This window comes from Canis aureus, chromosome 3 (assembly GCF_053574225.1).
Source record: "Canis aureus isolate CA01 chromosome 3, VMU_Caureus_v.1.0, whole genome shotgun sequence".
Classification (NCBI taxonomy): domain Eukaryota; kingdom Metazoa; phylum Chordata; class Mammalia; order Carnivora; family Canidae; genus Canis; species Canis aureus.
The window spans coordinates 58,922,050-58,946,256 of record NC_135613.1 but is presented as its reverse complement, the minus strand read 5'-3'; the positions used below and the strand labels follow the sequence as shown (position 1 = coordinate 58,946,256).

At 44.3% G+C, this 24,207-nt stretch overlaps 1 protein-coding gene across 4 annotated transcripts in view; it reads right to left on the bottom strand.

The window, feature by feature from the left end:
• The window catches only part of ZZEF1 (zinc finger ZZ-type and EF-hand domain containing 1), a 100,930-nt gene that overhangs the window by 63,537 nt on the left and 13,186 nt on the right, over window positions 1–24,207 (bottom strand). For 3 of the 4 annotated variants that reach the window (XM_077893192.1, XM_077893193.1, XM_077893194.1), the window contains exons 2-11: window positions 20,635–20,779; window positions 17,060–17,254; window positions 15,422–15,593; window positions 14,052–14,251; window positions 12,504–12,714; window positions 8,702–8,818; window positions 7,392–7,570; window positions 5,865–5,963; window positions 1,361–1,452; window positions 846–994 (exon numbers count right to left, since the gene is read on the bottom strand). In XM_077893192.1, the coding sequence (XP_077749318.1) occupies window positions 846–994; window positions 1,361–1,452; window positions 5,865–5,963; window positions 7,392–7,570; window positions 8,702–8,818; window positions 12,504–12,714; window positions 14,052–14,251; window positions 15,422–15,593; window positions 17,060–17,254; window positions 20,635–20,779 (1,559 nt within the window). Of the gene's footprint in view, window positions 1–845; window positions 995–1,360; window positions 1,453–5,864; window positions 5,964–7,391; window positions 7,571–8,701; window positions 8,819–12,503; window positions 12,715–14,051; window positions 14,252–15,421; window positions 15,594–17,059; window positions 17,255–20,634; window positions 20,780–24,207 lie in introns of those variants that run through there. The other variant, XM_077893195.1, reaches the window with a different exon arrangement.

Sequence of the window (24,207 nt, the reverse complement as noted above, 5' to 3'; positions counted from 1 at the left end):
ACTCCATCCAGCTTCCATGCTGGCTCTCCCCTGGCCACACACTACATGCAGTGTGACCCAGAACAGTACTGGTAAGGCACACATCTGGTCTCCTTATTCTTCCCCCCATGCTAGCCCCCTATCCTTGCTTAGAGGATCAAGCCCAAGCCTTGACCCAGGCTGCCTTCTGGCCCTCTAGCTCCTGTCCCGCCACTCTCCACCTCACAGTATACTTCTGATATTTGCAAGTCCCTGAGCTCACCGTACTTCACCCGAGTTCTCAAGTCTGCTCTGCTCTTTGCTCAGGATCTCTCCTTTCACTTCTTCCTGTGGCGGTTCCACGGTACGTCGTCCTTTGTAGCTCTTTCTACAAACAACACTCCCTCCAGGGTCTTTCCTCCCAGAGCCCCCACCCCTCCTGCCCAGTGCTGACACTGTGAGCTGACAGTGAGCAACACAGAGCAGGGACTGTGCCGACGTGTTCACTGCATCTCTTTTGCACCCAGCATCAGGCTCAGGGCAGAGTCGGTGATTAAAAGTATCTCCAATAAAAGCATGATTAGGAGGGGGATGGTTGGAGTATCAGTAAGCTTCCCAGTGACTAGGTAACACTCATGACAGTGTAGGCACGCATCAGTACCCAGCCATTCTGGAGATGCATATGCCTGGTTATAGAAGGGACCAAGTTAAGAATCTACAAGCAAATTACAACATGTTTTCACAGATACTGCTAGAAAGCAATGAATGTTCATGACCACTGGGGATATCCAGGAGCAGCTCTTCCACAAAGACACGAAAGCATATTTTGCCAATAAGAAAACACATATGGCCTTATTAACTACAAAGATTTTTATTCTGTTCCTTACCTGCTCTTTACAAATTGCCTGAATTCCTGAAGCTTCCACTTGTCATATTTTTCAAACCTTTTGAAGTGTTCTTCGGCATGAAATTTTTCAGAAGATGAGTTATAGGCAAACACCAACCCACATTGGGCACCGATGCCACCACGTCGAACCTAGAAACAGAGATCTAGCTCAAATACATGGAAGGTACAAAAATCCTGTGGCTGTTTGTTTCCAAATAACATGGTTAAATTCAAATGGCTTAAAGGGAAACTCAAAATGATATTTTGAATACATTAAGTCCTGGAAAAAATTAAAAAGCTGCTTCCTAAGAAGAGAGCCCTTATCTTTCTCAATCCTCATACTCACACATTCCCAGACAAAAATCTACTCATCTCTGTGCCCAGTGCTCCGCTACAGTCCTGGCACGGGATAATCACTCAGTGAGAGGTGAAAATCCAGTGACAGGGACTTGGAAACGTGACTCTATGTTTAAAAATAGCAGTAACATTGCTTAAAAAGGATAGCGTGAGAATTACCATAATCCTGATCTGTGTAACTTGGAAGGCAGATTCAGTTCCTGCAGAAAAAATGGTACTTGCTCTGGTCTTTCCCGTCTCTGTAAGAAACCCTGCAAAAGGAAGACACTGAAGTGAGGACGACTGACTCGCTTGTCATGACCCTAAGAACTAACGGGAGAATACACACCGGGGGGTAGTGGGTGGGGGGTAAAACTAGTCTACCTGGTATTTTCATAAAACTCAGGAAGAGAGCTCCCCTCTATATAGGTGCGAGCTCACTGCCAACCCCACCTAACAGCCTGTGGCCAGGCACGGCCTCCTCAGCACACAAGCTTCCCAACCACACTGGCAGCCCTGCTCTGAGGTAGCAATAAAGAGATATCAACTTTATACAGATTGTGACTTGAATTCAAACATGCAAAAGATAGGACCACCAGTCGTCTTTCCATGCCATTCCTAAACCTGCCTGATGCTTGACCAGGTTAAAGGCACGTGGGTCTAGAGGACAACGCAGGGATGACGGAACTTCAGGAACACTCTGGCAAGGAAAGACTGTGCAAGACTTTGACACAGGCAGAAACGCTGGCCAGGGGTTCTGTTGAGCACACTCTTTGCACTCCCTCCACCGTTCATGGTTTGTGAGCTACTCAACTCCATAAACCGTAGAATAAAGACAGTTGTGCTGACGGTTCTGTCTGCAGAAATAAAGACGATGTTCTGTGGAAAGGTACCTGCTGCTGCTTCATGAAGACTGATCAATGCTGCACCTACTTGCAGGTCCCTGTGGCATTCTTACTGTCTGTACGTGTTTTATGAATTCTCCTTTGAACTGTGCATAACACCTCCCTGGTCTCTCACTCATTAATGAGATAAACAGTGTAACCATCCACTTTAGATTTGTATGAATCATGGTTTACCTCTTTTGTTGCTATTATCCTTTAATAATCCACAAAAAGGTCTGTTACCAGACCCAAGGCTGTCTTTCTCTTTCAAACATCTGTAAATGATAAAATGCACACACATGCCCACATCAGCACCAACCACTCAATCAGGAACCATGAACTCACCGTCAACCACTCTGCCTGCTCAAGACCCAAAGATTAAACCCACCTCATGCTGCTTCCTTCATTACACTAAATTCAATAGACAAAAATGTTTGAAGTTGAATCGCCATGAGACAATATGCAAAAGTGTCACCAAAACTAAGAAAGTTAAACCCAAAGGAGCACAGTCTCATTCAGAGAGAGAAGCAGCTAGGGCAGGACCTAGTTCTGTGGAACAGTAACTACGTGGTAAGTGAGGAAGCCACACAGTAAGAAACCCACACAACTCACTTCCAGTAACCCTAATCTGTGAGCTGCTCTGCTGTGTGTTCAAAGCCTCCATTAACTGACCACCCGCACTGGCCATCTGTCTCAAAGGAGCTGAAGCGGTAACTACATTGAAAGAATCAGACACTTTTTAAATGACATTGCCACCAAACACACATCGAAAGGTTTCTTCCAAAGCCTAAAACAAATACATCAATAAAGCCTAAAAGGTGAATAAATAAAACTTTGTTCTTCCTTTCCTTGGTAAAAAAAAAAAAAAACAAACAGCTCATGTGATGTCCTACAGCTCCGTTTTTTTAAAAGACTTTATTATTTATTCATGGGAGACACAGAGAGAGGCAGAGAACACAGGCAGAGGGAGAAGCAGGTTCCCTGTGGGGAGCCTAATGCGGGACTCAATCCCAGGACCCCGAGATCACGCCCTGAGCTGAAGGCAGATGCTCAATCCCTGAGACAGCTCCCTCTGTTTTGATACCATTCCCCTACTCACCCAATTTCTTTTCTTAAAATGACAGTAAATAAATAACAAATCACAGATTTAAAATATTTCACAAATCTACCCCTTTGTTCTGTCGGTAACACCTGGTAGTCCTTTAGAATACGGGACAGGAAAGTAGGCCGTTCGGAGGGTCAGTGTGGGGGTTCTGGCACTCTGGGCGGCAAAAGGCACTTGTCCAGAGTGGCACTTTGTGTATTTGGGAAGCCTAAAGTGTACCAGGGAAAAGAGCCTCTTTCCCCATAAAGGAAGAAAGAAATCACTCAAGACTCAGCTGTTCTGGCCGCAAGGACCTTCCCCTACCTGACCTATCTCCCCAGACTCACTTTCTGTAGTAAACAACAGAGACCCAAACCTAGAGTTACAAGACACAGACCGTGATGGCATGGAGTGAGCGACCAGGGGAAACCAAGGCTCACACACATCCCACCTGTGTACTTCTAAGAAACATAACCAAAATTACCAGCCCACCAACTACAACTATTTTACAAGATCCATCCACAGGAGGGAAGTGGAAAGGAGGGAGGGGTGGTGGGCAGAAGAGTCACAGGGAGAGTAACACAGTACTCAACTCTCATTCTACAAAAAAACGTGCAGTCCTTTTGGACTTTGACTAGTGTTATAAATCCATATACCGTTTTTTAAGATGCTGAAAATACTGTGTGGTATTATAATGATGGCTACATGTCACTATACATTTGTTTAACCTCCCAGAACATACAACATCAAGAGTGGACCCTAAAGGGGGTGCCTGGTGGGCACAATCATTTGGGCATCGACCTTGGATTTGGCTCAAGTCGTGATCTCAGGGTTGTGAGATCAAGCCCTGAGTCAGGCTCTCTGCTCAGTGCAGAGTTGGCTTCTCCCTCTCTGCCCCTCCACCTGACATCCTCTCTCTCAAATACATAAATAAATAAATCTTAAAAAAAAGAATAAAAAGAAAAAGAAAGAAAAGTGGATCCTAAGGTTACCTATGGACTTTGAGTGATTATAACATGTTGACATAAGCCCATCCTCAGTAAGAAAATGCCTCCCTCTGGAGTGACGCTCCTCATGGGGGAGGCGGTGCATGGGGGAAGGGGTTATACAGGAATGCTGTGCGCCTTCCTCCAATTTTGCTATAAACTAAAACTGCTCTAAAGAAAAGTCTTAAATAAAAGAAGAATAGATGGGACATGATTTGAAATGGTAATAAAAGGGACGCCTGGGTGGCTCAGTGGTTGAGCACCTGCCCCTGGCTCAGGGTGTGATCCATGGTCTCAGGGTCAAGTCCCACATCGGGCTCCCTGCCTGGAGCCTGCTTCTCCCTCTGCCTACATCTCTGCCTTTCTCTCTCTGTGTCTTTCATGAATAAGTAAATAAAATCTTTTAAAAAAAGAAAAAAAATAGTAATAAAAGTAAAATAAAAAGATAAAATAAAACAGAGACTTTTCAGTGGATAATGATGAGAGTACAAGACAAATCCACCTACAGGTTATGAGAAGGTTCTGTCTTCTATGCTCTGGAGACAAAACTCCTGACTCTCCAGAGAGTGAAGAAAAATGCAGAGCCTTTGGCAGAGTGGTCTTGCCTGTCCTGGGTCGGGGAGGGAGGACAAGAGCCCACTGTGGTGATGGGAGAGTGAGCAGCCTGTGTGGCCCTTAGCAAGTGAAGGAAATGTCCTTGCAGAGGCTGCGCAGCACAGAGAGGACCGCAGCAAGGGTCTGTGGCCTGTAAAGTCCACCAGGGAGAGGAGGTGCCTTAGCAGAAGCACACAGGGGACAGGACAGAGGAGAGGTGACCGCCAAGAACGCAGGTGGCCATGAGGAAGGCTCAGGAGAAAGCAAATTCAAAGCAGGAGGGCAATTCGTGCCAGTGTTTGATGGCTGCCAGCACATTCCCCTTCCTGGGCTGAATTAGCCATGTTCCCAACAGTCCACTGACTCTACGGGGGCTCACGCAGGAAGTGAGCCAGTTGGCCAACAAGACGGATGAGGAGAGCCTCACTGACACCCTGGGACAAGGCAAAGGGCCCACACCACGTGAGAGAGAGCCTCCGCAGCTCTGTGTTGGTACCAAGTGAGGACGGAGGCTTTCTTCCAGACATTCCAGATCCAGGTGAGCCATACTGAGATAGACCCTTCCCCTTAACTATCTTTTCAGCAATATGCTTCGGACCTGCTGAGGTTTTTAATGCTTTAGGACAACACAATATAAAAATCATCTGAATTTAAAAATGGTGACTTTGGGATGTCTGGGGGGCTCAGCAGTTGAGCGTCTGCCTTCAGCTCAGGGCATGACCCTGAGGTCCTGGGATCAAGTCCCTCACTGGGCTCCCCACAGGGAGCCTGCTTCTCCCTCTGCCTGTGTCTCTGCCCCTCTCTCTGTGCCTCTCATGAATAAAAAAAATAAAATATTTAAAAACAATCAATTTTTAAAAATGGTGACTTTTTAGATTCCAAAAGGAAGAGTCCTCGCTTTTCAAAAATGGAGGGCTCAAGTATATGCAAGCCATTACAAGTGACTGACACCAAGCGGGATACCCGGCTGCCCTACAGAAGGCACAGATGGTTATAGAACCACTGCCTCATGAAGGCCAACCTGGTGCGCAGCCTACATGTCTTGAGCAGCCCAAGGCCCAGCCCACGGTCCCCACAGCCAGAGGACACACTGCGGCCTCTCCTGCTCACCAAACATGGACAGACCCACCACTCACCATCTCTTGTCCACGGCTCGACAAGGAGGTTTTCGGGCCCTGATTTCTCTTCTTTCCCTTTAACATCACAGGCCTGAAGGGTCAGCTGAAGAGGTTTACCTGATCGAAGAAAATAGAGGTTGAAACGAGAGGTTGAAGGTGGTGCTAGTTTGTAAAAAAATAAAAGCTAGCAGGCATGCCAGTGGAAGTGGAGCACAGGTGGCCCCCACACTGCTGACTGCAAATGCACTCATGTAACAGCTAAAACAGAGAAGCTATACTAGACAAAAGCTGGCACCGTTTTTCCATGCCTTCCTCAAACAGACCACGCAGAGCTCTACATCCCTATGTAATTCCAAGAAGAGGTCTCTAGAATAACTACTATTCTGAAACAAAGCACATTATAAGATACAGATTCATACCACAGATTCACAGTTTGGGAGAGGGATTCCTAAAATGGTGTTTTGGAGACAATAATTAATTTTATTATAATTGCATTTAAATATATAAATAATATCTTAGGGTCTTGGGTGTTGTTCCTTTAATATACCTGCAGGCAAATTTTGAAAGTTTTAAGAATTTTTAAAAGTACCATTTGCTACGATGACCTGAAAGCTTTTCTTCCTTTCCCTTTTGTGTTAAGACTATGATGAATACCCATTAACCTAGAACCCAATCCAGAACTAGGACACTGCCAATAACAAACATTCCTGCATGCATCACTCCCCTGTCCAGTGCTCCCAGCCCAAATAACTGCTCATCTGAATCGATAACTTTCCTGGAGAGTATTTTCCAAACACTACATACCCTTGCCATCCAGCTGTGCTTGCTACAGGCCCCTTAACCCCACAATAAAATGACCTCTTCAAATTTAGGGGGAAAATTGGATTTACCAGACATCAACAGTATGACCGTAATTATTAAACATAAAATAAATTATTAAGTTGTACTAAGGCAAAGGTACAAATATCATGGCAGAGACAGCACTGTCTGCCGCTCTAACTGAACAGGATGGGATCCGATACTGGACTTTGTGGACAGAATCTTTAGCACTAGAGGCCGAGACAGTGAATAAGCTGTTCCTCCCACATTCACTGAGAAAGGTTAGGAAGGCCCATCCTGGTCAGCAGGAAAGCACTAAGGTGGACTCTTTGCTGAGCCCTGGTGGGCAAAGCGGTGGCAGGCAGGCAGCTCTCAGAGGGATGGCAGAGGGGTGCAAGTCTAAGACCAGGATCCCTCCCTCCCTGAGATGGAAGGTACTCCAGCTTCCCAAACCTCTTGGTCTACACAGAGACACACCTACACCTCCTCCAGGATGGCTGTGATCAAACGGCCACTAAGCCTAAGTGATCAGGCCAGTAAATCCCAAGAGTACAACCCCGGGGACACTCAGGCCCTCTTCTGATGCTGCCATCAATGAGCCCATACCCTCTTCTTCTTGCCCTCCCCTGTAGGAGAGGCTATGTCATCCCGGAATCATGGAGGATATAAGAGGATGCCAGGTTAGTGATGGGTTTGCAGCTGGTCCAGCACGCCTTACTCGTTTACCGTATTTAAGGAGCAGGGTCTGCCTGACTGATGCCATGGAGGAGATGAGGGACGAGGCATCATAGCGTGTGTCCAGGTGGTCAGCAATGGTACACAGACAGCTCAGCACTTTGGCAACACTTCCTCTTGCTAGTGCAAAGGCCAGAAGAGTCAGCTCCACCTCTGGAGTTGAACAGCAGCTATAAACAAAGAGCAAAAAACTTTTCACTTCTTAAAATCATGAGAAAATCCAGGCAGCCCAAATCCCACATCACTGACCAGCATCAGTAAAATCACATAAGACATGCTTTCTCTGTGTTCATCAGACATACTTTCTCAAAATCCACAAGATAACCTAAAGAAAAACTAAATCAACCCATAGGACAAGGAAATTCAATCCTTACCTCTGTGCCCTTACTCTATAACTATTAAATAATACTAACAATATCAATTTTAACAAGTCAGACTGTATCAACCAAACAACAAATAAACCACAATAAAAAAGCTGCTACAGGGATCCCTGGGTGGCGCAGCGGTTTGGCGCCTGCCTTTGGCCCAGGGCGTGATCCTGGAGACCCGGGATCGAATCCCACGTCAGGCTGCCGGTGCATGGAGCCTGCTTCTCCCTCTGCCTATGTCTCTGCCTCTCTCTCTCTCTCTCTCTCTCTCTCTCTCTATGTGACTATCATAAATAAATAAAATACATTAAAAAAAAAAAAAAAAAAAAGCTGCTACATAAAAAGCCTCTGCTACAAAGAACGATTACTAGCCAGACTACTAGCCAGACGTCAAGAGCTCATTCCCCCAAGTACCAACAACTTACCTCAGGTGTGCTCCAACACATGCCTGTCTTTTTAAACCCGTTACACTGCAACTTTTCAAACTGTCGGCACTCTGACACAGTTTCCTCAGGGCCAGGTGGAAACAGGACAGAGGACAGCAAGCACTGCCTGTCAAGCCACTAAGGAGCCTTGCCTGGGCCCACAGATGAGCGGTGTGAGCACCTACGCAGAGGCAGCAGGCGCCGGGTGAGGCCATGGGCTGGGGCTCCAAGCAGGTGGAGAGCCTCTGCTCTGGGGACTCTGAGACACCTGTTCTGGCTGCATCAGAGGCACCCCCACCTCCATCCCCACCCCGAGATCAGGTGGTGTCGCTAGATCATGGAGCTTAGAGGGCTAAACTATGATTTCACTTTCTCTTCAGTCACTAAAAATGAGCCATTTTTAGCGTTGATATTTAAACCACTAAAAAATTAAAAAAAAAAAAAAAGACTTAACAAGCATACAGACCATCTACCCTTATAAGCCTCATCCCATCAACCTGGACTTTACCTAGTTATCCTTATGAGGAAGCTGTCCACCTCTTCTAGAACGTTGGGAGACAGGAAAGTTGAGACATCTGTAGATCCTGGTGAGAGGGAAAGTGGAGGCATGTGCTGTAGTGCCTTCCTGCAATTGTGAGATGGAAAATCAGAACAAATCCAGGCAAAAAGGTAATTTCATAATATTTGATGAAAACCAAATTGTTAGGCACCTGTTGGGATTAATCCCTCACAAAGTGTTCCCACAGAGAACTTGGCACACAACATCAAGCCAGCTTTTCCCCTAGGAGTCATGGTGCCAAGTAACTTCATGGAGCTTCCTTCTTTCTTATTTATTCTTTCTTTTAAGAGTTCCATTTCCCTCCACGAAGACTCATCCCACTCTTTGGGAACAAGTCCTCATTTCATGTAGGGTGGGCAAAGACACACAAACTCTACAGAAAACCCCAAAGTTCTTCAGATATGTGACCCCGCAGGGGCAGAGCAGGTTGTGGCCCAGTAAGATTATTATTTATACATAAGATTGTAAGATCGATAGCATCTAAAGACATGCCAGGAATTTTCTTTCCCCCTAAACATATGAGCACCTGTCACAGTTTCTATTCTTGCCTGTGTTTCTTGGCCTTTCTGCCTTTTTTTTTTTTTTAAGATTTTATTTATTTATTCACAACACAGAGAGAGAGAAAGAGACAGAGAGACAGAGACACAGACAGAGGGAGAAGCAGGCTCCATGCAGGAAGCCTGATGTGGAACTCGATCCTGGGTCTCCAGGATCACACCCCAGGCTGAAGGCGGCGCTAAACTGCTGGGCCACCGGGGCTGCCCACCTTTCTGCTTTAATGTCTGCTTCAGTGTTTCTCTTCTTTCGTCTCCTCTTACGTTAATCTTTCTGAAGTTTTACCTCCTCCAGACTAGCAGCCATCAAACAGATTTATGCAACCAAAAATCACAGGGTCCTCCTTTATGCCAGCAAGTGTGCTGGGTGAGTGAGTCCACTGTGAACAACTTAAAGGCATACAAAAAATAACTCAAAGTTCTACAACTGACAGTCAATTATATGGTAACAATAATGAGAATCCCTCGAACAATTTATTTCTATTTCAAGACAGAGACACTAAGATAAAGCCAATACTGTGTCAGCCTCCCTCTGCTCTCATTCTTCCCTTGCCCTACAAGGAGCCATGCAGGACAGCAGCCACACCAAATGCAGCTGCTCTGCGAGTTCAGCACTGCACATGAGCATGCAGTGATTGACCAGATCTATTTCTACTAAGACAAGTAAACAATTTTGTTTCATAATTTTTTTATTTTTCCTCACTGAAAATTTTTCAAAAAATTCTACAGTAGCTTTAGATCACCGATACTTAAACATGAGGAGTAAAAACATAATTGCAGATTAACAATTACAACTGTTTAGATATACAAACTTTATATATATCCATTCCTCAACAACATATCTTCACAAAAATAAGGTAGAGAGCTCTCCTTCTTCCCCTTCCTGAAAGCTCAGTCCATAAGGCAGGCACTTGTGTGTTTGGGTGGGAGGGCATGGCAGCATGGTGGCCCCTGATGGGGTGCTGAGCACCGTGAGAGAGGATCTGCACACGGGATGGCCCACCAGGGTCACTGCAAACCCAGAAGAGCGGCCTGGTGCCAGGCCAGGGGATCCAGGGGATTCAGCAGAGCATGTGCACAAGGACAGCCCTGCAGAAGCCCTGCCAATGGTGCTGGAGCAGGAGTCGGGTGAGGAGAGTGTCCAGGTGAGGGCATGGGAGATGGAACACTGCTTACGTTGATTAGGACTAATTAAATAAGTAAATGTGGTAAGGGGGGTGGGCAGCAGTTTTCTCATCATCAGAGAAGGGAGGTGCAATTACAGAGAGAAAACTAGAATGAACACTGGTGCTGGATCAGGACCGAGTATCGCTGCAAACTCCAGCACCAAAGACACAGAAATGAATATGGCTGTAAATGTATGTAACGTACACAATGTGCATATTATACACATGTGCATATTACGTATGTACAACACGTACTTCCTCATGGGGTCCACTGAGAGGGCCTGAGATATGCAATACCCCACCTGCAATGAGCTCCCTGTGTTTCATTCCTAAATATCATTCTCCACTAAAAGGGATAATGACTCCTCAGAAACAATGGTTGATTCTGGGACTAACACAGGGAGCATTCAAGGCAGGCCTGCGATACTCTGTTGTTCTAGAAAGTAAGGAAGCGTTCCAAGCTGCTGAGGACATGTCAAAAGGACACGTGAACCAGGCTAATGGGGTTCCCACTGGCCAAATCTGGGCCACTCTAGACATCAACACTGTGATGTAACCCACAGGAAACCATGAGTCCACACCCATATAAAGTTTGAGGAAGAATGGGACATTTACAGTCTCAAAGCACATCCTCACAAAATACTTACTATACCAAGACAAAAAAAAATCCCTTTACAATGGAAAAATCTGGCAGACTCCACTTCCTTCAAGGTGTCAAAGTTAATATGAGCAGAACTAGCAGAGGACACTCTAACGTTGTGGGTCACCTGACGGGACATGCAATGAGAACACATCCTCTTTCTGTGATACTCCTGCTAATGACATAAAACCTAAATTTAATCATTATGAAACATCAGATAAACCAAAACTGAACAACACTCCTAGAAATAATTTTCATTAACCTCAAAGTCTTAACATAGAGGAAAGACTGAGGAACTGGTCCACACGGAAGGAGACTAAGGAGACATGACAACGAAACACAAAGTGTGGCCTGGGTCCTTTTGCTACACAGGTCATTCCTGGGACAATGTGAGAGACCCAAAGGGGACCTGAGGCCTAGATGACAGCACTGTGCATCCCATGAACTTCCTGAGCTAGACAGGGGCAGAGAACATTCCCTGCTGGCAGGAAACACACACTTGTATACTCAGGGACGACTGGGCACCAGGTTTGCAGACCATTCTCAAGTGGCTCAGAAGGAAATAAAAGCTGTTTGTACTGTACTGGCAATATTTCTCCAAGTTTCTAATCGATGTTTTTAAAACAATTTTAAACAGGAAGCATGACAGAGGAGTATGGACAAATATGGGTCTCCATATGTGGCCTGCCCACAGGAAAAGGTTCACTTAACAGCAACCACAAACATTCTCACAGGACATCCAGGGAACCCTATCAGCAATCTCTCTCTCAGGGACTGAACTTAAATATAACACGAGTACTTCCTTGCTTTTAAGGTTACATGTCACTACTTTTTGTCTTGGCTGTTACCACTGTGGCTTTTTGCCCTAAAAGGTTTTGGGGGGTTTCTTTAGATTTTTAATGTTTAATTTTTTTAAATTTAAATTTAATGAAGTTTTAATTTTTTACTTCATTTTAACTTACTTTTACTTTCTTAATTTTTATTTTCAAAAGTGCTCTCTACATTTAAAAATAAATTGTTTAGTATCTTTGAGAAGATCTCCCTCATTAGTGAAAAGATTCTCACTCAACCTTGAGTTCCAAGGCGTGATTCCCAGGGGTGCAACCCTGCCCGGTGACACGCCTTGGGGAGCGTCACAGGACCCTCATCGGTGACACAGGAGTAAGTTTTACATGTTTCACAATGTGAGTAGGTAAATAATGCACAGCATCTGAAGGTGCTGTCTCTGATACAAAGTGCTCCATGAACGTGAGCAACCTGCCCCATGGGTGAGGAACAGAACGGCGCCTGTGACCCCCATCCCAAAACGGGAGCTGAGAGCAGACAAGACACACCCAGGTGCCCAGGGCTAAGCCACAGAGTCTCAGGGTCAGGCGCAGAGGGGGACTTACTGCGTGTTGTGCAGCACTGTCTGGACGAAGGCAGGGTTGGTCTCCATGGACGCCGTCACCAGAGAGGTCAGCAGAGACCAGTACCAGATTGCAGAAGCATCTGACACGGAGACCCCAGACTTCTTAACTCTCTGAAAGCCAACAGCCCTCAGACCATGAATTCTAGTGTCACATCCATCGCTAAGACAACGTTTTATGTTAATCTGGACATCTGTCAAGCGCAAACGACAAATTCAGTGTTGGATTAACTTCTTCAGTTCAGCAAATGCTAGGCTCCCAACTAAAAGCAAAATAGTAATTCACATTTTGAAAAGAAAATTCTGAAATATACTTTGAAGCAAGAAATAAATAATGTGTACAATGGAGCTAGCATATAAGTTTGTCAGATAAGCATCACCAAAATTAGGAGTCCTAAGAATAACATGTAAGTGTAAGGGTGGCTTAAACCTTTCCATCACAAAGTTTCTTAGGAATTGATGCATCTTGAAAATTAACACAAAGATCACTTTTTAAATCCCAATTAAATACACAGGAAGAAAATGTCTAGAATTTTTGATAGTGTTCTGAAATTTTGATTTAAACAATAGCTGGCTCACAGCAGTTGTGAGAATTTATTTTTAATAATCAAGTCCAAATAGATGACACAGGCATGACTCACTTTTAAGAGCTGTCACAATTTCTTATTTGGGTTGGAGAGGAGGAGGTGACAAGTTCAAAAGCACACAACTGAGAGAAGGGAGCAGCACAGTGTGAGACAGCAAGCGTCTACTCCAGGAGTTTAACTACTGCTTTGCCCAGGGATGAGACACAAAGACTCTACCTCCCTAGGCCTCAGTTCCTCTGAGCAAAGTAAGAACACTTCTTTTGGCCCAGGAAAGCTTAGGAGAAATGAGACAAAACATGAAGCATCCCGGCTCCCTGAATGCAAAAAGCCTGGAAAGAAATCACAGAATTGTGATTATTTCCAAAATGCCAGGTGTGAAGCAAAGTTATAATTGTATAAAAATGGAAACAAACTGAATGTCCCAGAATAAAGGGCTGGTTAAAATAAAGACAAATTCTTACATCACTAAATAAAGGTGTGCAAGAACACATGGTCTGACAATGTGCTAAAAAAATTAAACGACAGCACAGAAAGAATATCACCATTCTTGTAAATTCATGTACTTAACCCTATGTTTTATCCTAAAACATGTGCATGTGTGTAAACCACACACACATAAGAAAGGTTCTGGAAGGATCCATACTAACATATTCACAGTGACAATCCCTAGGTAATGAGATTTTGAATAATTTCTGTTAATCCATATTTTTTTAATAAGGAAACAAGAATAAAATACTTTTAATTAAAAAAGGCTTCTATAACCCTCTACAACACCATAAAAGTGAAATAATGGCTACTCCCATGTGCATCACGAGAAGCAAATCAACCTCCCAAGGAAATCTGACGGTTTCTCCACTTTAGAGGTCTTCCCACTGATCAACCTCCTCCCCACCACCTGCCATCCAGTCCCCTTAATAGAAGGACAAGCATCTGGGCTGACTCACACAGCTGACTAATGTTGGCGTTCTCCAGAAGTGTCACATAGCCAGTGACATTGCTGGGAATGTGCACATCGCGGACATCCTGAAGATCGCTGGCACTTCTGCCCACGGCGACCGTCACCTGCTGCGGCATGTAGCTCTGGTCAGTGGCAGCCACAGCAATGGACAAGTGCCTAAGCACAACATCTGGCTTCATCTTTAAGCTGGAAAACATAGGGAGCACAGACTACAAATGTTTATACAGGTTGTCATGGGCCACATTCACAGGTCCCATCTCCATGATCCTAAAAACAACCAACCTGAAATGTTATGAGTTTCAAAGTCCTTATGAGCTTCTGCTTATGTCATGTCTGTAAAATTTCTTTCCATTCAAGATTAACCTCACATTCCCTTTTAAGCTATCAGTACAGGCAAGCAAGTACAATATGAACATCCTAAAAAAATCACTTTACCTGGCAAAAAGTAAATTCTAAACCTCGAGAACTGAATATATTCCCTCATCTATAAATTAGATGGCCAAAGGTCATATATACTCTCTATGAGAAAACAAGATAATTATTTCTATTTTCACCAACCGAAATTAGCCCATTCTCCGAAGAGACAGGTGACAATTTAGATGGCAGCTTCAAAACTTCTATAAATACCAGTTTACTGCCATCAATTCTACCCCAGGGTTCCTGGTCATCCCATTCCCTACTCATCTGCCAAACTGGCCAAGACAGCTGCATACAGATTTTTTAAAAGCATGGAAAGGATCTTAAAAGGTAAAATCACATCTGAGATAAGAAAAGTATTTGCCCCTTGTGATATTAATTTTTCTGAAAAAGTAGTGAAAAAGATTTGAAATCAGTATTATAAAATACTAGTCAAACACTATTTTCTACCTTAAAATACCAAGTAGAGGAATTATCCATGTTTATGAATACATGAACCAGGTAGCATGATTTCATATAATTCCCTTTATTCTTGTTTTTTTTTTTAAGATTTTATTTATTTATTCATAAGAGACACACAGAGAGAGAGAGAGAGAGAGAGAGGCAGAGACACAGGCAGAGGGAGAAGCAGGCTCCCCACAAGGAGCCTGATGTGGGACTCCATCCCGGACCCTGGGTCACGCCCTGAGCCAAAGGCAGATGCTCAACCACCGGTCCGGCAGTGCTCAGACTGTTGAGCCATCCAGGCGTCTCTCCCTTTATTTTTTTTTCCTTTACTTTATTCTTAATGCATTTTCACAAATAGTCACAATAAGAAAAAAATCAAGCAGTTAAGTAGAAAGTATTCTAAAATTTAGAAAATAATTTAATGCATTAATGAGACAAGAGAAAGCAAGAGGGTAATTTTCTTGGACTCTCAACTGGTGTTACACCACCCACCGAATCCAGTGTGAGCGAGCACTGCCATCTGATTGCCAGTATGATGATGTTTCTCCATTTGTCATCTTGTCGATGTCTGCAGGGTTGGAGGATGTTTCTATGTAAGCGTAGCACTTTGCTACTGACTTGAGTTTATCCATCTCTGGGCTTCTGGTTAGATCTCCAGGACTTTCTACAGGGAAAATCAAATTCTATCACATGACATCTCTTTCACAAAGGGGAAAAAAAGGATCATTTAAAATATCTAACATAAATATGCTTGGTATTTTGGCCCTGGAAAAATAAGTATTCCTTAAAAATCGCCTTCCCAAGAACCCATATAAAGCAGACATTGGCCAAGGGTTGCTCCAGGACCTCTGTGGTAAAATACTTAATGATGTATTTGCAAAACCACAACAGGGAAGAAAATGGTATCTTTCAGTTTAAATTTATATTTCTTTAATTACGTGTGAGATTTTATAAACCTTTTGTGTTTCTGAGAGCAGTTCAGTCCTATCCTCATCTACATTCTGCTGGGTCACAAGCTTTCTTACCAGTTTGTATGCTATAGGACGCATATACACATGTACATACAGGGGATGTTTACTGTGAGCCAGGCACTTTTCCATATTTTTTCTAGGTACTAATTCAGTTCAGAGATGAGGAAACGAAGGCACAGAGAGTTAAGTAAGTGTCCAAGATCAGAGTTAGTAAAAAATCCAGGCTGTTGCAACATGTTACAAAATGTATTTTTGTTCCCTAGAATATCATTCAGCTTTTGACTCTGCTTATGATATTTTCTGCTGTACTTTCAGTTGCATCAAGTCTTAGTCTCCTGTAGTTTCCGGCTCTCTAAGTCTTGCTTACCAAGGTCTCCCATCAAGAGTTGTGCACTAGGACTACTCTCTTCTGGTACTTTACAGTTTCTTTGCCGTTGAACATTTTAATCCACCTGAAATTGGTTTCAGTGAATGGAACTGAGGTAAAGAATCTGTTTTATTTTTTTCTCCAAAGGCTGGCCAGTTACTCTAATTCCACTCGTTGACTAATTTGCCTTTCCATCCATTTGCAAAGCTGACTATATCTGGTCCTGTATTCCACGGGTCTGTTTCTGGACTCTATTATGTTCCATGGACCTGTCTATCCACACTATCAACTTCTGAGTGAGTCCAGACTGAGTGTAGTGGCTTTCCTCATTGATTCTACTACCACTTACAGAGTACCTTCTACGTGGCATGTACAGTTCTGGGTGCTAAGGATAATAACATGAACAAGGCAGACAAAATGCAAAGAAATAATAATGTCACAACTTCAAATAATAAGTGCCACTGAGACCATGAAACCTACAAAGGTGATAGTGACCAGAAGATGAGAAATGGTGGGGTAGGGGCGTTAATTAGATAGGGTAATGAGGTAGGGTAATGAGAGGTAGGGTAATGAGGAAGACCTCCCTGAAGTCACATCTGAGCAAAATGTGAAGGGGGGAGGGGGGCAGGGGGAGAGACGAAAACAAGTAAGCAGATCACATTCTTAAGCTACAAACTGGTTACTGTTCCAGTTTTCAGAAAGGAAGGCAGGGAGAAGACCTCATTTATACTGCATTTGGAAGAAACAATGACAGAACATGTGCAGGAGCCCCCAGCACACACTTACACTTACCCTTTTCTCTCTGTACCAGCTGGTCCAAAGACTCCTTCAGAACAGAAGCCCTCATGGAGCACATGTTACTGCAGTGGTCCAGCATGGGGCAGGGGATGGCCATGCCGGAGAGCCGATTGCGGTGCAGGAAACGCAGGATCAGGGATGCGTGCACACCCAGACCCTCCTTGGACTCTGAGAATATGTCTATGAAACCTGGGCAGACAAAACCCATATTTGGTGTTTTTAGGAACCCACCACAATAGTATTCCCACACTCTCTGCCTAGTGGCCTATCAGAATTGGCTGAATTAAAAGCAACCATTAAGAATCTTCATTGATATTCTCAGCTTTCATCATGTAAAAATCTAAACAAGTTTTAAGAAATGAACCAGTGGCGGGGGCACCTGGGTGACTCAGTCAGTTAAGTGTCCAACTCTTAGCAATCTCAGCTCAGGTCTTGACTTCAGGGTCATGAGTTCAAGCCCCACACTGGGCTCCAGGCTGGGCATGGAGCCTACTTTAAAAAAAAGAAAAGAAATGAAATGAAATGAACCAGTGGTAATCTCAATTTAAAAATTAATTTTGTGGCGGCTGGCTTAGTCATGGAACGTGAGGCTCTTGATCTCAGGGCTGTGGGTTTGAGCCCCACATTGGCCTGGTGAGATTACTTCAAAATAAAATCTGTAAAAATTTTAATTTCATAGAATTTTAGAAGACTTACAATAAATTATTTCAATCCAAGCTTTAAAATGTATAAGCTCTGAAATACTGACTAGAAGGGTTTTTTTGTTTTTGTTTTTAAAAATTTCATTTATTCATGAGAGACAGAGACATAGGCAGAGAGAAAAGCAGGCTCCCTGCGGGAAGCCCGATGTGGGACTCGATCCCTGGGGTCAAGACGTGAGCCAAAGGCAGATGCTCACCCACTGAGCCATCCGGGTATCCCTCAACTAGAAGTTTTTAAACAAGCTTTGCATATAGCATGTCGACTAGGATACAGTTTATCGCATTAGAGAGTTTTTACACTACACTATGTAAGATGTGATTATGATAACGCAGCCACTGCCTTGCCCAGGATTCCTGGTGGCATTGCATAGCAGATAAGGCTCTGCCCTCAAGTGCTCCTCCACTATCCCACCTTCCCCTCCAGCATGGCTCTGTGGAGTCAGCCGGTTCTGTGTGTCTCTCTGGCCTCAACATCACCTGTTCATACTGACCGCCCCCGACATCCTGAGTGGCCCTCCTGGCTCCCCTTTGTCTGGCATTAACATGAGTAATCTTATGGAGACACAAAACACAGGATGTCTACCCTGGGCTAAAACCCTTTCACAGTCCATCATAACCTACCATGTATATACAGGAACCATAGTGCCTGTAACCCCATGTGAAGGGAGAAGAGGATAAACCCAGCAGCTTCTCCTGGGGCTTAGATATACTTGCAGATTTGGGGGGAATTTCTTTTCTGTTGCTAGAACTTCTAATGATCATATCAGACATAACAAAAAGTGCCTACATTATATGTGTATGGCTCAATGAACTTTCACAAAATGAACACCCCATGTAAGCAGCACCTCAAGCAAGACTCCAGAAGCCTCAGGAGAAATTATTTTAAGTGTAAAACAAACAGGTTATATCCAAGACTAAAATTTCACATTGATTTTTTTTTAAGATTTTTATTTAAAAAAAAAAAAAAGAAAAAAAAAAGATTTTTATTTATTTATTCACAAGAGACACACAGACAGAAGCAGAGACACAGGCAGAGGGAGAAGCAGGCTCCACGCAGGGAGCCTGATGTGGGACTCAATCTCAGGACTCCAGGATCAGGCCCTGGGCCGAAGGCAGGCACTCAACCACTGAGCCACCCAGGCATCCTTTCACATTGATTTTTAAGATAGAACACAAGGATGAGGAGAACTGTGCGCTGGAAGCACCCCATCACCCCATCCTGATGACACCCCCCAGACAAACCCTGGAGACACAAGTTCGATTCCCCAGGACTCAAAAATGCGTGCCACCTGTTGCCATCCGTGTATAAGTTTTCCTCCATGGCAGACCCCACGGCAGCAGTGAGGTGATGACACTGCTGATGGCACACCCATGTGCTCAGGACCCAGGTGGAAGCACAGACTTTTCTAACGGAAACATTTCTTTATAGGCTGACGCGAGCAGCAAGTCTGGCAAACACTACGCACCAGAGCGATGATGTAAGAAAGGGACAAGCTCTGATCTTGCTTAGGAAGAGGGACAAGGAAACAATCCCAGGAGACAGGCCAGCCCAGCTCACCAAGGTTCAAGCTAAGACCATGATAAAGCAATTTCTTTAAGCTGAGTGATGAAAGAAAATGTTGACTAGATGGTCCTAGTCACAACTCTGGTATACAACCATTCGGGATCCAAACCCCGAGTTCTTCTAACCTAACTCACCTCCCCCAGCCACCCAGAGCAGCCGTGCAGTAAGTATTCTCTCAGGTGGGTCCCCTGGTCTCCCTGCTTCCTCTCCTTCCAAACATGAGTCTGAAGTGTCCACATAAAGCTCCAGAAGCTACCCATGTGCTGGTAACACAAAAGTGGGAGTAATACATAAATGCCAAGATGTAATTTAGCTAACATAATTCAAAGCATAATTTTAACTGCCATGAGAGTAGGAAAAAAGTTCACATGTATGGACCACCTACAATGCTCTATAAAGATTACATAATTAAAGACATTTTGAGGAAGGATGGAAATCTGCATTCTTCATTAATATACAAACGTCATCCTTCCCTAGCTCAGCATGGCCTCCGCAGCAAGCCACAGAGGTCAAGGGCAAACACGTACATTTATGCATCTAGCAAGTCTACCTGCCTCCACTGCTGCTTTGCCAGGCTCTGCGCTAAGCATTACAACACCAACTGCGGAGTAGGAAAAGTTCTGAGATAAGCTGAGGCTAAAAGGATGATATGCAAAGTTTTTCCTTTCAAAAACTCAACTGTTTTCTCACTGGAAAAAAAAGAGAGTAATTTAATTTCGATTCTGTCTTCTGAGTCCCCAGAAGAAACCATTACATAAACACAAAGTTTTTTCATAGGTACCATGTAAAAGAAGTATTACTTAATTTTATATTACTTTTATTATGACTTAAATTTCAGAGTGATAGCTTTCTAATAAACAAAAAACCCACTGGATGTCTACCACATACCAAAAATGTGTTAAATGTGAGGACACAGCAGAAATAAAAGCTCACTACCCTCATGGAGCTCACAGTGTTAAGACTAAAGACAAACACAGAGAAGAGGATAATTAATGACAGTGGTGACATGAGGCAAAAGACAAATGCAGGATGCTGAGAGAACATACGGTTCAGGCCAGGACCAGCTTCCTGAGAGGGTGAAATTAAGAGGTCCACTGAGGAAGGTAGAGCTGTTCAAGCGTCACTCTACTGGGAACACAAGAAGGTGACTACCTGGAACAATGACTCAGTTTGTGTGCTTTATGGAGACTCGTGGAGAAGCACATCTATTTCCCGCTGGCCTCGCCTCACCTGTGGGATAGCAGCATTCACGTCGGCCCTATGAGAGCACTCTGTGGTCCTCGACACTCAGATGAGAGCCTTACCTGGGACAAGAGAACAGGCCTGCAGCTGTCTGATGATGTGGCTCAGCTCCCCCTGGAGATTGGCTCCACTGGAATTCTTCAGGGTCTCCAGCATGTTCTCAGCATCAACAGTACCATCGCCCTCAGCATCAAACTGGGCAAAGGCCTACAACATAAGTGATATAATAAAATCACGTCTGTTCCAAATCCAGATACTTTGTTGCTGCCAGTGTCCTGGTGGTGGTTGGGGAAGGAGTCCATTTACATCACTCAGAGAATAAACAAGCTCAGGACAGTAAGTCACTGCACTCTACAGAGAATATATATAAGTGTCACTACAGAGACACACAGTGTTATAACCTCTCTTTCCAGAGATTAATCTCCTTCTCCAAATAATTACAGAAAGCAACCAGGGCAACATTTTCCAGCCAGTTACAAAGTGTCATACATAAAGCTACCACCAGAGACTTGACTTAAAGTAGCACCTCAGGTTCCTGGGGCTTTTCCTTTCAAACCCACCTTGGACACAAGACCGAACTGGGTATTCACACAGCTCTTTCCACTAACCTTTATAATTGAACTTGCTCCCTGCAGGTATCGGGCAGTCTGGGGAACTGGGTATAGTATGGGATTCAGTTTGAAGCCTGCTCTGTCACTAACAGGCTCTGTGACTTCCCACACATTCTGTTACCTCCCAAAGCCCAAGTTCCTTGATCTGAAAGACGGAACAAATATTATCAGCCCCCGATGCTGTCTGGATGAGGACACATCTGAAGAGAGCCCAATACAGTGAAAGCACATCAGAGCACAAAGTGCCCTGTCTCCTGTCTAACCTGCACTGCTACCCTCTCTTGTGTCCCTGGCACCAGCCCCTCCCACATTCAGGAGACTTTCCTTGCCTGGCAACAGCCTGATCTCCCTGGATCGCAATCCCTCCCCGATCAGTGGCTTCTTTCTCCCTGCTGATCCAATCACTCACAGACATCCCCCACCATGAAGTACCTCAGGAGTCTCCCACCTTCTTTTTTAAGTAATCCTCACTCTTCATTAAAACTCCTGCCTTGGGACACCTGGGTGGCTCAGTGGTTGGGCACCTGCCTTCAGCTCAGGTTGTGATCCTGGGATTTGGGATTGGGTCCGGCATTGGCCTCCCCACAGGGAGCCTGCTTCTCCCTCGGCCTATGTCTCTGCCTCTCTCTCTCAGTCTGTGTCTCTCATGAATAAATAATAAATAAATAAATAAATACATACATACATACATACATACATACATACATACATACTGCTGTCTTTTCCTTATTTCTCTCCCTCATGGAATATGGGGAGGTCCCACTGAGGTTTCAGGACCGACCCTATTTCCACCACAGACCTCCAAACACGATGTTGAATAGGAACAGAGCAAATTCCTACACTCGGCTCCAAAAACCATGGGCATGAACACAGGATGGGGGGCAGAGTTCAGGCAACGGAAAGACGCAGCATTCTATTTGTCCTTCCTTAACCTGACAAGATTATCGAAAAATTAATAGGATCCAAGGCTACACCGCTCAAAGAACAATGTTCAGAAGGAGAGAGAATTGATCAGCCTGTTCTTTTCTGATTAGACCCAGTCTGGAAGCTCCACACCTAAAGGAAATGAAATGGAAGGGATCAGAGGAAAGAGATGGTGGTGGCAAGAAGACCCTGCCTGTGAGAACGGATCCTGGGGTGCAGGCATTCAGGGTGAGGAGCAGGTGCCTGCGATGGGCTGTCACGAGAAGGAAGCTGGACAAGCAGCCACAAAGAGTGTGCAAACCAATGCATATACCTCTACTTCCTCAAGTCCCCCTAAGACAGTATTAGGAAGGGATCTTTATCTAAGAGCCAAGACAACGACAACATTGTATCACGCAACAGCAACAATAGTTTGAAAGTTGGAGAACAGATGGAGGAACAGTGCAGGTCACTCACCCACAAGAGAGTGGGACATTGGGCTGGCACTGGGCACAGCAAAGACACAGGCTGCTCTGAGTGCAGGACCCCAACAGCTTTCACAGGACGTGGCAGCCACAGGTGCCATGGAGAGGGGACATAATCAGTGAGCGGCCTATTTTAAAAAGCAGTTAAAATTGGCTGTAATGATGATCTTTAGGAATCACTGGGGTTTGTGTTCTTGTTTTGAAGGGAAAGGGTAGTAGCGGGATTGTGTATTTTTTTAAAAGAGTTCTTATCTATTAAAGATATTTAAGGAAACATTTATAGATGAAATAAAATACTTCTGGATGGAAAAGATTTGCTTCAAAATAATTTGGAGGAGAAAATAGGTGGGGTTTAGATGAAATAAAATTGGCCTTGAGTTGGTGGCTGTTGGAAAATGGCAAACAAGAACATTCTATGCTTATCTTTACTTTCTTATGTTTATTTTTTTTAAGATTTTATTTATTTATTCATAAAAGATACAGAGAGATAGGCAGAGACACAAGCAGAGGGAGAAGCAGGCTCCCTGCAGGGAGCCTGATGTGGGACTCAATCCCGAGACCCCAGGATCACGCCCTGAGCTAAGGCAGACGCTCAACTGCTGAGCCACCCAGGCGTCTCTCTATTTTCTTATATTTAAAAATTTCCATTAAAATAAACAAATATAGACAACCCCCAGATCTCTCTCTAATCAGAAGCCTGAGGGGTTGACTCCCTTGAGAGGGTGGTAGAGTCTCTGGACGATAAGTACCAAGCACGAGTGCTTACAGGGTAAAGGTTTATGAGACTCATCCTTCTGCTAGGGCTCCTAGAATGCTAGCAGCCAGTCTCACCCTCCAGGCAGGAGACAGGAGAGGTCTCCTCTGGGGAACCAGACAAGCCACAAGGACAGGCCTGGAGACACTAGTACTGGAGGGCTCCCCATCAAAGGTACCAACAAGTTCACCTTTCAGGGAGGCTCAGCCATCACCAAGCAGAGGCACAAGAGCATCCACCTCTTGAGTCCCCCAGTCTTTAGTATGAGTGGCTAGCCCAGGACCACTGGACATTTAAGGAAAGGCTTCATGTGAAACAGAAAAAGCAAGGAAAGGAGAAGAAAATGTCAAAAAGATTATTGTTAACATCTTCAGAGAAATACTTTAAAAGACATTTTTAATACCGGCCTTACTGAAGTGTAATTCACATACCATAAAATTCACCCTTTTAAAGTGTATGACCTAGTGTTTTAGTACATTTGGAGTAGAGGAGTCGGCAGCACTGCCACCTAATAAAAAAGGACCCTGAGATGTCATGAAAAACCAGGGGCCTAAAAACAATCTCTTCAGATGCTTTTATAAGCTCTTGAAAGTTAAAAATATCACAGCAAAATGAAAATCTCAACAGATCTGGGAAGATAAATCTCAAAAGGTTGGAAGGTAAATTGACTAAAGTGCCCAGATAGTAGAGCAAAAAGACACACTGATGGACACAAGAGGAAAACATCCAGAAGACCACCAGTCCAGGAGCCTGAGATCCAGACATGGTGAGCTCCAGAGAAGGAAACAGAAAAGGGAGGGAGAGAAATGACAATTCTTAGGATCCAAGATAATGAAGGATGTGAGCCTTGAAACTGAAGATGCTGAATACCATCCACGGTGG